This window comes from Aythya fuligula, chromosome 2 (genome assembly GCF_009819795.1).
Source record: "Aythya fuligula isolate bAytFul2 chromosome 2, bAytFul2.pri, whole genome shotgun sequence".
Lineage (NCBI taxonomy): Eukaryota > Metazoa > Chordata > Aves > Anseriformes > Anatidae > Aythya > Aythya fuligula.
Window position 1 is genome coordinate 46279875 of NC_045560.1, and position 14732 is coordinate 46294606.

The 14732-nt window shown below is 36.2% G+C and overlaps 1 protein-coding gene across 2 annotated transcripts in view; it reads right to left on the minus strand.

The window, feature by feature from the left end:
- The window catches only part of LARS2 (leucyl-tRNA synthetase 2, mitochondrial), a 108293-nt gene that overhangs the window by 45350 nt on the left and 48211 nt on the right, over positions 1-14732 (minus strand). For both annotated transcript variants that reach the window (XM_032182153.1, XM_032182152.1), the window contains exons 7-9: positions 14381-14524; positions 2350-2457; positions 699-858 (exon numbers count right to left, since the gene is read on the minus strand). In XM_032182153.1, coding sequence (XP_032038044.1) covers positions 699-858; positions 2350-2457; positions 14381-14524 — 412 coding nt within the window. The remainder of the gene's footprint in view (positions 1-698; positions 859-2349; positions 2458-14380; positions 14525-14732) is intronic.

Consider the following 14732-nt stretch of genomic DNA (forward strand, 5'->3'; position numbering starts at 1 on the left):
TACTCTTGTGATTTTTACATTTTCCAAACAATAAAAAATGTCAGGCCAAGGATGTGGAGTACAGACAGAGTGCATGGTAGGAACCTTTAAGAAACCAATTAACACTAATTAAATAAAAAAAATTACCACTTATTTGTATTCCCTGTACAGGCCAGGACCTACCATAAGGCTACTCTGAATTTACTCCATTAGAATCTTGTATTAAATGAGGATCTCCATGGCAGAGTATTATTTTGCTATATATTGATGATCCACTTTGCTATGTATTAATTATCTGTTGTCCTCTTTATGTTCCCTACGAGAGGAAAATGACTGTTAGTGCAAGAGCTGGTTCCATACCCTGTGCTAATGACAAATTACCACATAGTGGTAATGGCTATGTGGCCAATGGGCTCACATAAGTCAGAGTTGGAGTATTCATTTTGCTTATATGAGGAAACAAGAACCTGTTCCAATACTTTGATATATGTGAAGTTTTACAGCCATTATAAAAGGCAAAAATTCTAACGTAACTGCTGTAACTGTATCTGAAGCCAGGACAGACTGGTATGATACTTTTTGACATATACAAAGGATCAAAAGGAAATGTTCCTTCTTAACAGGAACAGTTCATGCCCAGCTGGACACACATTTTCTGAAGATCATTCTCTAAAATTGATACTCTTTTATAACAACGTGCAGAATGAGAAAAATATCACCTTTCCCTGGGATGAACTCCCTCTGAAAGACTTCCTTCAGACTGCTATTCCCATGCAGCAGTCTGTGAGTTGGTAAAATACATAAATGGGAAGCTCCATAAATGGCTTCAGGCGTATAAGTGTAAGCTGCAAGCTTCTCTTCTGTTACTTCACCATTAACCTGAAAAAAAGCAGAAAATATCCCTGATTATTTTTTTTCCTCCATTAGAAGTGCAGTGGTTTTACATTTATTTTCCTGCTTACACAATTGACAGATCTACCCCCACCCTATAGACATATGTAAGTCTAAATATCAAAGCTGGACACATTCTCACTACAGGGAGTTTCCAGAATCAAATTTTGACAAAATTTACTTTTAAGACTTTGAGAAAGTTGCTTTATAATCTATTCAAACATAAATAAATAAAGTAAAATCACACATAATATTTCATTGTACTACTGAGCCACACTCAATCCCTGGTTAAGTAACTCAGAATCCTTCTGTTCACTTTTAATATACAGTGCTCTGATTTCAAGGAATGGCAATAGCCAAGCCCACCTAAATCAGATGCTACCTTTAAACTCTAAAGTGATTTTTCGATTTTCTCGGCTACTGGGCTTTCTATCACACTTCTCTCATGAAATAAATGCTGCAACATTATGTACAAGAGTAAATTTATAGAAGCTGGAAAGGGTGTCACAAGATTAAAACAACTGGACATAAAACATGAGTAATAAACACGGAGGGCTGCTTATGAAATTACTACCTGAAACTATCAATAGGCTCTATATTCTATGTCAATTAACTGTGGATTGTGTGAGGTTCTTAGAAGGAGATTCTTCTACAGCAAAACTGATACACATTTTCAGAAACAATTGATTAAAGCAACTTAACCTCAAAAATACATCTTTTTAGCAATGTGCAATTCAGAGGTACGAGGAAAGTTCAAACTGTCTCCATTGGAGGTTCCCAGAAATCTAGCATTTTAAAATAAGTCATTTTTAAAGTGTTAGACCAGAGTAAATGAAAACAATAAAACACAGAAGCAAAAGGGCTGAAATTCCATTAGGGCCTCTGAAAATCTGAAGGACTTCAGATTTTCCCACCGTTCTCTGAATAACTGCAATTTTCTAAAGGTTCCTTTTTTATTCCACTGCTTTCTTTCTATCCAGGCTTCTCTGTAGGTCTATCACCACCTAATTTTCTGGTTTTTATCATTTTATTGTATTTAGTAAATGAGACCTAACTAAAGCGGCATGACTGATGTCAGCCTGGGTCCGATGGAGAAGGTGCTGTGCAGAGAGGAGCTAAAGCATAGCCAGAACCCAGCTGACTTGTACAGTACCACTTGATACTGCTCGTGGTACTGCTTAAAGATCCTGGCTTCCAGGAATGCTTATTAGCTGGCATGTATTTTTGCACAAATACACATAGCCAATTGGCATCCAGTTTTGCACTTGGACACACAAATGCTTTCCTAAGAAGGACAGCAGGGAGTATCACCCCAACACACAAATGTTCTTCAGAAAGCAGTGCAGGTCCAGGCATGAACATAAAACTCTAACTTTTAGTAGGTTTCATGCTTTTTAGATCTGAAAATCTGTCCCATTATGCATTTCAGGAATTGCATTTAGCCCAGCAAAGACAGCAGTGTTGAAATTTCTGACTCACCTTTAGCAAGAAGTCAAAGGAACATCCAACGCAGTCACCTATCCAATTTGCTTGCATTTCTTTTATACCGTACCATTCAGGGAGATCAGACAAAGCATCAAACATAGCCTGATGCAATAGAAGAAATAGTTAGGATGTTCAGCTTTTGTACAAATGCTTTTATACAACGCACATAAATTAGGACTATGGGTTTAATTGTAACTAACAGCAAAACAATAAGGTGCTGGTCAAAGATAGGAAGAGGTATTTTTATACTGCTGCTGCTTCAAATTCATCTTTGAAAATAAAATCATCTTTGAGAATAAAATTAACATGGCACAGGAGAGAGGTACAATGTCTTCAACTGATATCCTGGTGTTATTAAAAGAGGCTGCACTTTTGAACAGACTAAACTTTAAACACAGAACAAAACCCCTGGATGAAAATAACCATAACAAATATTCCTAATGGATATGAATTGTACGAAGTATAAGTTACTTAATGAGCTGAACAAGACTACTGATAAATAAGAGATGTGCTTGCAGTTATGAAGTCTACAATTGGATTAGCTGTTCTAAACAATAGCCTGGAGATGGCAGTCAGACAAAAGACATTTACATATCCTAAAATTTTCCAGCTCTGACTTAAAATGGCAAGATAGTTTCCAGCTGCCTATCCACTTTTTGTGTTTCTTACTGATATTTTACCAAGCACAACCATGTCTCTAAAACTAAGTGGGATTTTCAGCTGATATAATCGTATAAAAAAATGAAACCAAGTCGTAACAATAAGGATTCACGTTAAATTCAAAATGTGAGTGTATTACAACAGCTTTGAAATACACAGTGCAGAAGAAATTGTTTGCTCCTTCATTATCCAGAACATCTAACAGCCATACCTATACCTTTCTATGTTTATTTACACTCAGTAAGAGATATATCCATATATTAATGTGCTTTCTAACGTATGGCACAGAAGCCATGATGGACTATTCCAACTAACATTTGCCTAAAGCCAATATGCTTTTAGTAAAAGAAATCTATAAAAAATTAAAGGAGAAGAAGTACAATGTGCTGGATAGCTCAGAGCTCATCTCAATTTTCACTTCGTAACATTTCACATTTCTGTTATGAATACTCCATGACTGTCCAAAATCTTTACTTTGGCAGAAGTACAGCCAGAGGCATGAGTCACTCGGACAGATGGTGAACAATTACAGTTAAAAACCAAGAATAAGGCAACATGTTGAATAATTTTTCCATTAGCTGTGACTCCAACATCAAACATCCAAGCTCTTTATTATCTCATTAACTGCTAACAACCTGCAAAGATGGACAGGAACTATTACATTCTGCTCAAATTAAATAGTTGGAAGTTCGATAATTACCGAATATATAATTCATTTGTTTTCAACTGTTATATTTTAAGTACATTTGGAAATATTTTCAAAGTGAGTTGTGTAAAATGTATTAAAAGGATTACTTTCTAGTTACTGTTCTGTTGTACATCTATTTCTCAAAGTAAAATAATTGACATATGCTTCATAAATCGTAATATTACACCAGCACTTGGGATTAATATTGCTTTCTACATCCTTAATAATCAAATTCCTTCTCTGATGATTTATAAATAAAAGAATGGTAAGGTTTTGGAAGTTTTCAATCATACTGTAATCTTAACGAGTTTTAGTTTACAACTGTGAGTGTACTGTGTCATGGAGAATCCCCAAATCTCATTATTCTCACCAATTTAAGTGATCCAGAGAATACTGAGCTTTATCTGCTGTGAATAATCCACAGACAAATATATCTACCAAAGAATAAAAAATAACTGGATATATATATATACAATACTTGGATACATTCTTTGGAAGCATTTTATGCAATTTATCAAGTATGAAATTGGGCCAATACGCAGAGAACTGGCTGGACACATCAGCAGATTTTTCTAAAATCTCTGCTTGGATATCCATCCTAATCTACATCGTATTTTTGCTGGCAGATGCATTTAAGCATGCATGTGCTCTGCTGAAACAGACTGTAATTGCTTGCCAGAAAAACTGCCTAGATGTTTTTTCACTGCAGGATTAATACATCAAGATCCTTAATACCAGTGTGATAATGATTTTATCTCTAGTTAGCTGGCCTGATTAGGAGTTACAGGCTGTAGTTTGTCTGAGTCCAATTCTTCTCTTAACAATGCAATTGCTTCACACAGCTAAATACGGTGTGTAAGAGCCAACTTTGCTTCACCTGAATGAAAATAACAGAACTTATTCCATATGATGACGCAGCCTAGCAGAGTATAGAAACACAAACCCTTCACATCTTAACGTGTATGTGAACGGTAGTACAGTATGATTAAATTTTTTAAAATAAATTCGACGTGGAAGTACGATTCTCTGCTCTTTGTACACAGCACACTGCTTTGGTTTCTTGTCCAGGCTCCAAATGACAAATGAAGCAGAAAACCAGCAACTTGCAAAACATGAACACCTTCTGTAGTGCAATAGGAGAAAAAACCTATATAGGATGTACACATATGTCTTTGTAACAGTTGCTGTAAACTAACCTAGGATACTCACTAACACAGAAGTAGAAGGGAGCGTTAATTCTTACACACAGTAATGTACTTCTATATTCAACTGTAAAAATTTACGTTCTGTGCAAATGAGGAGTTTTTTAAACACTGCTTGAGGGAAAGTGAACACTTTTCATCTTTAAATCCAGCAGCATTACACTCTGCAAAACCGTAACTCTACAAATTTACATTAAAACCATCAGTAATTTTAAAAAGGCATATGGAGCCTGTTTGGGTATGTGACACTTTTTGAATTGAAGCTGACCTAAGCCAGCACAAAAGTTTCTGAATAGTATAAACTACATTTTGAAAAGTTAAATACCAACTCCATGAATTTTGCTTCCATGTTTTGTGGTTTTTTTTTGTTTGTTTGTTTGTTTGTTTTAAATCACTGACATGTTTGGTAAGGTATCTTTTGAATTGGTAAGTTAGTTTGATTAATTTTCTGCCAATTATCCTTTTGCAATCACTGATATGATTCCTTAAACAAAAATTCTGACTCTCAAAGGCATGCACAGAAGTCCCAGTCACCTATGCCACAAGGTTTGTTTACGAGGCAGCATAGAAAAAATAATCAACAGGAGACACAAGTGAACTCCCAGCACACAGGGAAATAAACAAAAAACTCCCAGCACACAGGGAAATAAACAAAAATAAAACCAGGTTGGATTCTGCCATATACGAAGAACAAATACAGTGTTATAATTCAGAAAGTAGAGAGTGATAAACCTATCAAATGAATTCCATTTTTGAATTTCTGTTAATGACTCAGTGGTGAGAAACTTGGAAATATTAGGTTGCAGAGCCTGTTTCTACATGGAATACTTTCATTTTTTATGGCTTGGGAAGACAGAAAAGAACTTCAGATGCATACATCTAATCAAAAAAGAAATCACTCCTGTCTTAATGAACCGCAAGGCTGAAACATTCAAGGTAAAGCATGGTACTGGGTCTGGCTGGGATGGAGTTAACCTTCCCCCTACCATGGGGATATTCCACACCAAATGGTGTCATGCTCAGTGATAAAAGCTGGGGAAGGGGAAGGAGGGTTGGGGTCTCATTATGAAGACATCCTTCCTCTCAAACAACCACTGCACGTGTTGAGGCCCTGCTTCCTAGGACATGGCCAAACACTGCTCAAGTAGAGAAAAATTGCTTTCTCTCTCTTTGCTTCTGTGAGGTCTTTACTTTTTTGATGCTTTTTTCCCCCTTTGTTTTTCCTTTAATTATATTATCCTCATCTCAACCAGTGAGCCTTTTTTTTTCTTGTCATATTTTCTCACCCCGTCTTCCTTTGAGGAGAGGGAGTGAGAGCGGTGTGATGGAGTTTAAGTTGGCCGTCTGTGCGAAACCACCGCAAGCGTAAATACATTTTGACAGTCTTCCAGATCTGAAGATCGACAGACACAGGAGAAAAAGCTAGAGAATTCAAAGCTACATCCAGGGCTGAAAATGTGTTCGAGGCTCCTACACCTTTAGGGAAGTTTGACTTAAGTGCTGGAGAAGTTGAAGATTCAGGATAAACTGATGTTCCACAGGACTGTTTTACTCTTTCAAAACAACTAGAAAATTCTGGCATAGATAGAAGATGAAAGTCAGCCAGTAAAGACGATCAGAGATGCACAAAATCAAGATGAATTTGCCATAAATTCATCACAGATAATGATGACCAGGTCTGAAACTAGAAATAATGTAACCCGAAAGTGGATGACCAATTTCACATATCCAACTGTATAGTCTGTTGAAGATTTACAGAGAAACAACTTTTGCATAGCAATCTTCAGACAAAAGAAAGTACATAAAACCAAAGAGCAGTGGTGCTTTATTATTTCCCAACACGATCTCACATCCAAAAGTTCCCCTGCTTGTAGTTCAAACATGAACACCTAAAAAAATCAGTCTCAACTTTGGAAATGAAATTTTTAATAAGTAATTCCTGCCACTAATTTCTTACTGAATAAGAGTATTTCAACTTCTCTATGGTAGTACAAGCAATAAAATGAAACATCTAAAGGTATAAAGCCAAACATTTATTCTACTTCCAATGAATTTACTTGAATGAAGTTGGAGAAATTTGCACTGTAACAAGAATAAAATAAAAAGGTCAGCAAAAGGTTTCATTTCAAAACCATTCAATTAAGAACAAAAAAATTAAAAGCATAAGCATTGCTTTTAAGGAAGAGTCAAAGAAATATTCAAGATCTGTTTGGATTAAAATTAAATGCTTCAGTTTATTTGATCAAGCTTCCAGAAGAGCAAGCAAATGTAAACTAAAGATTACACAAAATCATTTAATAAAACTTAATATACTAACTGAAGTACAGGAAATTAAAGTTAGGCTGCCCACTATTTTATTTTGCATTATATTGCACAGTTCCAGCTGTGATTATGTGGTACAGCTCCTGCTAGGAGTTTTTAATCTCTTCTTGTTCTGGTGTTTTTTTGGTTTTGTTTTTTACCTTTAGTAGTTGTCGTCTGTACTGTCATAGGTCACTCTTGACTCTTATTTCCCATGTGTGAAGTATACTGAAAACATATATAAAGAAGGAGCAATAACACAGATATTGCCTATGCTTCAAATTCTTCCCTGTAAATGTCTGAGCTGTCAGCAGTCTTTCCCTTCTCAATAATTTATGGTCAACAAATGTCTCTGGTTTGACTACGTGTAACTGAGGCAAATAAATGACATCTCAAAAGCAAAAAGTAAACACGGTGTTCTTTTCTGGAGTTCTCCACAGTTGTTCTCATAGCAGCAATTACCAAAGAGAAAATATTCCCTTTCCAGTATGGCAAAGCATACCTTTGGGAAAAAAAAATATTAATTGATTCTGTAAATATAAAAGCTCTCAAAAATATTTGTTATCACTTTTAGTAGTACTCAGCTTTCACTATTTTGATTAATATTATGCCAAAAAGAAATTAAATTTATATTACTGTAGCACCAAATGATATGCTGCATTGATACCAGGATGAAAATATCACCCTGGTCTGGAAATGCACAAACATTTCCCTGTCTTGCCAAGCTGACAAAACAGGCATGATTTCTTTATTATAATGAAATGCTAAGAAAGCAGTGGGGACAGAGCTCTTGGTCCCCATCCAGAAGAGAGCTTTCAGTATGATTTAGGAGGAAGCGTTCCAAAGAGAGTTTTATCTGACCCATTTTGTTGGAAGAAGACAACTACGAGCTAGACCCCAAGTGTGGGAAGTGAAAAATCACACATAAAGCATGAAGACCTAGGGAGCCAGCATTTCTATTCTCCTCATAATGATGAGGCATTACCTCACGCTATGAAATCCAAAGTACTGTCAAGATTCTTAACATACTAAAATGCAGTACTTCAGTTTCATTATGGGGTAAAAAAGTAACCTGTCTCCTTAATAGCTCACAAATAAAATACAAAACTAAAACCAAGTAAAAGATGATTATGTAAAAATCTCAACTATGTTCAGCCCAAAGGACCTGTCAGAAGCAGCGCAAACCCAGAAAAAAGCTGGAGAAGAACTGGTAGAATTGTTTGTTGTTTTGCCTTTACAGAGTCAGCACGATGCTAAAAGTTTCCACACTCACAGAACGTGAGGATTTGTTTCTAAATGCCTGTACAAAATAAATAATTAACAAAGACTACTGCTATTTAGCTATATGAAACCTTAACTTAGAGTTTTGGCAGAACTTTGTAGGCTTTGTCCATTTCCCCCGTATTTAAATTAGATGTACGCGTACTATCTGAATGCTGTGCAAAAAAAGGGGAGATGATTTAAGATAAAACTTGTAGTTGCCTCAATTTTGTTTTGTTAAAAAAAATCTGCTAACGTGGATGATTTTTGAATTATTCAAAAAATATTTGGGGTTTTTAAAAATAATTACAAAAATCAATAAAACGTGAAAATATATACTATATTGAATCAATTTAGGAAGAACAAGTGCTGTGCAAAGACTAACCTTATAGATTTGGATTTGAGGACTCAGTTGACTGTGCCTTAAAAAAGAACGCAGTAATAGCAATTTGCAGGTACACACAGAACATACTAACATTTACAGATAGATTTTTCCAATGAATCTGCCTACAGATTCAGCTGGGTAACCATAGAAACTAAATGTTTTAGCTGAAAACATCTTAAATGCACAGACAACAATTTGAATAATAATAATGCCATCAGTTTTTAATAATGCCATGCATTATACTTTTATCAAAGAAATCTGTCTGAAGAAAAATGAGTTAAAATGTTGCTAGAATATCCATAAAATGTGCCATATATATTTCACATATACTTTTATATTTTTATATTTACTTGACAGTTTAAAAAATGGGTCATGATTATTTAGATCCCCAAAATACTTTCTGTTAATTATTTAATACATGGTCAATATTTCTACCCCTTGAAAAAAATACATTGCCAATGGTAAACTGTCATAAGAGCAAACACTGCTTTGTTTGCATTTTTTATTTCAAAAAAGAACTGTGAGCAGGTGTAGTAACAATAAAGGATTCAGAGTAAATCCACAGAAGATGATTCCTCTGGAAACCTAAAGAATAAAGTGTGCATATGAATTAAACACAGACTCCTGTAAGCACACAAGATGACTTCATAGCCCATTACTGATCATGTAGCTCCTTGTTGCTATCTGACTAGCACATTAAGCAAGCAGACGAGGATTATGCTTGCTAGTATTTATTTTTTATTGAGGTTGTGAGATACAGAACAGAAACAGATAAAAGGGTGAACGAGAAACAGATGACTAGAAAGATCATCAATATGCAGTATAAAGAGATTGTATAGTTAAGGTAATTTGTGGATGCTTCAAGTAGAAAACAAATTGTATGCATACATATAATGCAACTATTATTGCTAGCTGGTATTTTGCATGAAGAATTAAGGGATAACAGATTCATTAAATATATTTTAAATGGATCCCAATCTATAAAAACGCTTATAAAAAAGGGACTTGCATTTTCCTCTGAGCCACGCAGGTAAGGTGTTACTTACTAGAAATAAAGCATTTTTCAACATACCGTCCCACTGTGTTAACTTAGAGAAAACTCAGGAAGGAATATGGGATTTGCAGAGAGCCTTGCTGCAGAAAAAGAACAGGGAAGGTGAAGCTTTCTGGCTTTTTGTCTTGTATTTCTGCATACTTTTCAGAAGAAATAACAGTTGCCATTGAATGTGCAAGCAAAAGGTGACCAGAGTCAAATGGCTTTCCCATGAGATACCAAAAAACAGATTAGGGCCCCACTGTGCAAAGAGGAAGGGGAGAAGTAGAGCATATTTTAAAATTATTAATCCTTTAAAAGTAACCAAAGAGGGAAAAAGTATAAATCTTCCAGCAAAGGTGCAAGGATGAAATTACTACCAGATAATCTCTTTGTGCCTCCCATTTTTTTTCAGAATAAAACGTAGTGAAACTTAGTGAATAACAGAAATCTAGCCATACAACACATAGAAAGTCTGATCCACTTGCACTTCACCACTAGCTTTTCCCAAAGCTTGTAAGAACAAGCCTTACACAAGGAATAAATGAATCTGCTCTGTGCTAATAAACTTGTCCAAGCTGTGAGATACAGGAAAGAGAGGGCAGGTGGGTTCTGATACAAATTCTGGCAGTATGGCTCAAAGACCTAAGGGTTACTTTACTGGTAGAAAATGTAGGTCTTTGGATCATTGTTGGTCTTTGGAATCATTTTGACCTCACAAATCTGGTGCCATCTGGCTTTCGCTCTCTGAACACCTGCAAAAGAAGCAAAACTGGACAGATGACACCAAGCAACTGGAACAGGAATGAGGAATGAAAATCTCAGGTCCAGACAAGTCTTGGAAGGCTGAGCCCCTTTCTTCATCTTTAAGTCAAAAAAGGTTGATCATAGGGGATGCCCAGTCCCATCAAGGACAATCTTTATAATGTCCTCTCAGACCTCCCATTTACAGGGGCCTGACATACGAAGTACCATAAGTAAAAGCGCTTTCTGCTACTCTAGTATGCTGGACTATGAAGGCTCACTTTAGGTGCCTGAAAATAACTGCAGAGAAGGCACTATGCACGTATTAATTGTAAGCCCCAAACAGCTGAAGGAAAAAAGGGAAGTGATATGATCTTGGAGGTCTTTTCCTACCTTAATGATTCTATGATTCTGTAATAACTATAAAGAAGCAGGTATTCTTTTAGAGAGGTATGTTCATTGATTAACTGCCAGGTAAGGATAAAAAATTATTTGTTGTACTTATTTATCATTGGGAGCACAAATACCCAGAGTCTCTGAACAGCAAAGACTTCCAAGAAATGGGAGTTGTATTGGTAATGCTTATGGTCCATGATATAAGGCAGGCAAATCTTTTTACAGAAATAAGTGTGTTCAGGACCAAGCAGTATGAAATAATGCCCCCTGCTGAAGTGAAGGTATTATCACCACTAATGTTGTCATCCTAAAATCATATTGGTGGTTAAAGATGTTTAGCTTAGAAGTCAAAGAGGTATCTTTATCTAACACACCTATTAGGACCAGCCCTATAAAATCCACTCCAAGATGAAAGGCTCTGTGAATGCGAAAGCTGAATGAACTTCTTGCTCTCGGTAACGCCAAGTCTCCTGGAAAGGACTTTTGAAAACAGCTGGGGAAGAAGGGCTGAGGAACTGGAAGGATGATTGCTGTAACCATGCTGTTCAACACTGTGCTATTTAGGATGATACAGATTCAAATCAACTGTCAACAGCCTGAATCCAAACAAGAAACAGGTTTGGAAGAAAGGACGTATATCTCTTACCACCTGTTGAAAAGTACCTCGAATAACTACTGTAAGGAATAAAGAAATGCATGAAAATTTGAGTTTTGGAGATAATTAATCAAGATATTCAGACAGAGGAACTGAACTCGTCGCATTTAAGACCAGTAATGTGGTTTCTCTCAAGATGCTATTGTGAAGCTTCCTGATTATGTCAGTGTGGGCACACAGCCTCTAAGAGACTGAAATATTTTGCTATTGTTAGTTCAGAGACAGTCTCCCTCAGATCGGCAATCTTCAGTTGCAGCTTGCAGTTCACGAGCCATTTGGAGCTGTATGGCCAAAACAGTTCTTCAGAAGGTAAGACACAACAAGCGTATTACCTAGTCACTTGTGACTTGAAAGAAAAAAATAAATACCAAAAAAATGGAATTTATCTTACTCTTCCAAACTGATAAATCCATGTAATATCAGATATTGGATTTATAATAGCAGAGCCTGACAGTCTCCTATTCTTATTTGAAGGTTTGAAAAAAAAAAAAAAAAGTCTTTTTCCCCTTCTACAACCAAATGTTTAAAACTCTTGCCAAAAGAAGCAGAGTGAGACTGTTTAAAATGTGCCAGAACCACATCAAAAAATGGGAGTCAGTGGAGGCTGACTGAAAAGGAAAATCCAAACCACCTGCTGATAACTGGTAGCATCTGTCATTATACCAAGAAGTGGGAGCACATGAAGGCAATGCTTGCCAAAGCACTTGAGCTGGGAGCAATATGGCATCATTCATCAACTTGGTTGTATGAGCTAACATAGACCTACAGAATATCAATCAAGCGCAGAACAAACTTTTGGGAAAGCTTTATAGAAATCTGTAGAGTACCCACTGTCCCCTGTAGTAACACTTAAAGGTTTGGCAGAGATTGATATAAACACTCGTTCCCAAATAGAAAGTAGAAGAAGCTCTCACTCATGATGCCACTGAAATGTTAAGGAGCAATGTCTACGCTTTTACATCATATCCCCCTACCTTTTTCTAGGTAGGGCATACAGTAGTTACCTGAGGTGACATCTTTCTGGATGGAGGTAAGGGGTTATTGTGGATGTATAAGGTCCTTCCTGGCTTCAGTTAAGCCTGCTTATTGGAGAATGAGATCTGGGAGACCCGATCATCCCCAGAGCTTATGCTTTCCTGTAATGTCATTTCTTGGGTCAGAGACTAAAGACAAAAGATAAATCCTTCTCCCTAGAGAAGGGTGGATATTGAGCAAGAGGTAATAATCCTGTAAGCCAAGGGTGTTCCAAGGTTACTGAAAGGTTTCGGTTTCAAGGTTAATGAAAAGCTCCTCTACTTTTTTTTTTTTTTTTTTTTTTTATGAGTAGCTGTTTTAAAGCTGATCCACTTCACCCCTCTCACAGGGAAATAAGCAAACAGTAATTTGGTGCAAGCGATAGATACAACCCAGAAATGCTAGTCATTATTTTCTACAATCTATAAGGACAGTAAACAAAAGATGTACCAGTAAGCAGAGAAACTCTAGAGTTCCCCCGCAGCCTCAAACTGAGGTAAATGGTGAGCCGGGGGCAGACCCTGAAACATGATAAAGTGATCATGAACTCTGATGACAAGGGCACTTATAAAGAGCTCAGGACCTCGGGATCATTATGTGATTGTGCAGACATGCTCAGTTTTTCCTTCAGCTATAGCAAATGTTTCCTCCTTACTGCCAGAACAGGCAGTACAATCAGAAAATGTGCATCTTGACTATCATCTACACATACAGAAGACAAGGATCAGGCAGAAAAAAGTTTTGTCTCTTCATTATGAATGGACCCAATGTGAGATCTAGATGCCTTCTACCTGCATGATGGTGGAAATTTGGTCTCTTGAATCTGAGGCTCAGAATAAGGGTCAAGGATGACTTTTTAACATTATCTTGGGAATAACTTTCTCAATCTGTACTTGAAGTCCCAATACATAGAGTATTTGGATGGAATAAGGCCTTCAACCACCCCAAACAGGAAGCTGACATTTTCATTTCAGAGAGCATAAAGCCAGCAAAATTTTGTAGAAGAATTCCTAGGTGTGGAAGCTATATTGTCTGATGGCAATCAAAATTTGAGTTCATAAGAACAACAAAAAAAAAGATGCTTAAAGAACTTGAAAATATTTTTTAAATTACAGATAATCAAATAGAGTGGAATAGGAAGGAAAGTAAAACAGAAGGTCCAGATGAATCTTCAACAAAGAGCTGTTAATTATAATTAACAACTGGTTCAGACCAGCTTATTTCAACACATGTTGAAATAAACTCTAAGTGACAGGCTGCACTCCACTGCTCATTCCATGAGCATAGGTCCAATGGGTTAATAACTACACTAGCTAGTTTCTAGTTCAAAACACTGCACAGCTGTACACTCTAAATATGAGGCAGATAAACACCTGATGTTAAATATAAGATAACAATGTATGAATGCAAGATACATTAATTTACCTCTAAGTTATACTTTTCAATTTCTTCATAACTTAATCCCACATCAATTACTTAGAATTTTTTAAAGAAATGAACAGAAAGACTTCAAGGATAATCATTTTTTATATACATACACAGAACAGGGACAGATCACGTAGATCATTATATAATTATATATTACATAAACATGTGCATATAGAAGGCCACATTCAGCTTGATGACTATTTCTAGAAGAGTCACTTCCTTTATATGATACCACAATTTCTGAAACGTATCCTCATACCTTTGCATAAGCAGTAGTTTTGATAAACCACTGTTTGAGGTACTTCTGTTCCACTTTTGCTCCTGAACGCCATGAACAACCATTGTCATCCACCTGCTCATTTGCTAGAACAGTTTGATCCACTGGATCCCAATTGACCAAGGCCTAAAAAAAAATCAGGGAAAAAAAAAAAGTATTTAAAACAGTTATTTCAAAACCAGGATCTTACATTTTAGATACCAGAAGAATTATCCAGAAACATTTCTTAGGCCCATCTTCTACATTTGGATAATATCCATTTGAATCAACAATATGGACTCAACTGAAGATGTTTTGAATGTTCTTCTCAGAACTCAAAAAAAACAACAACAAA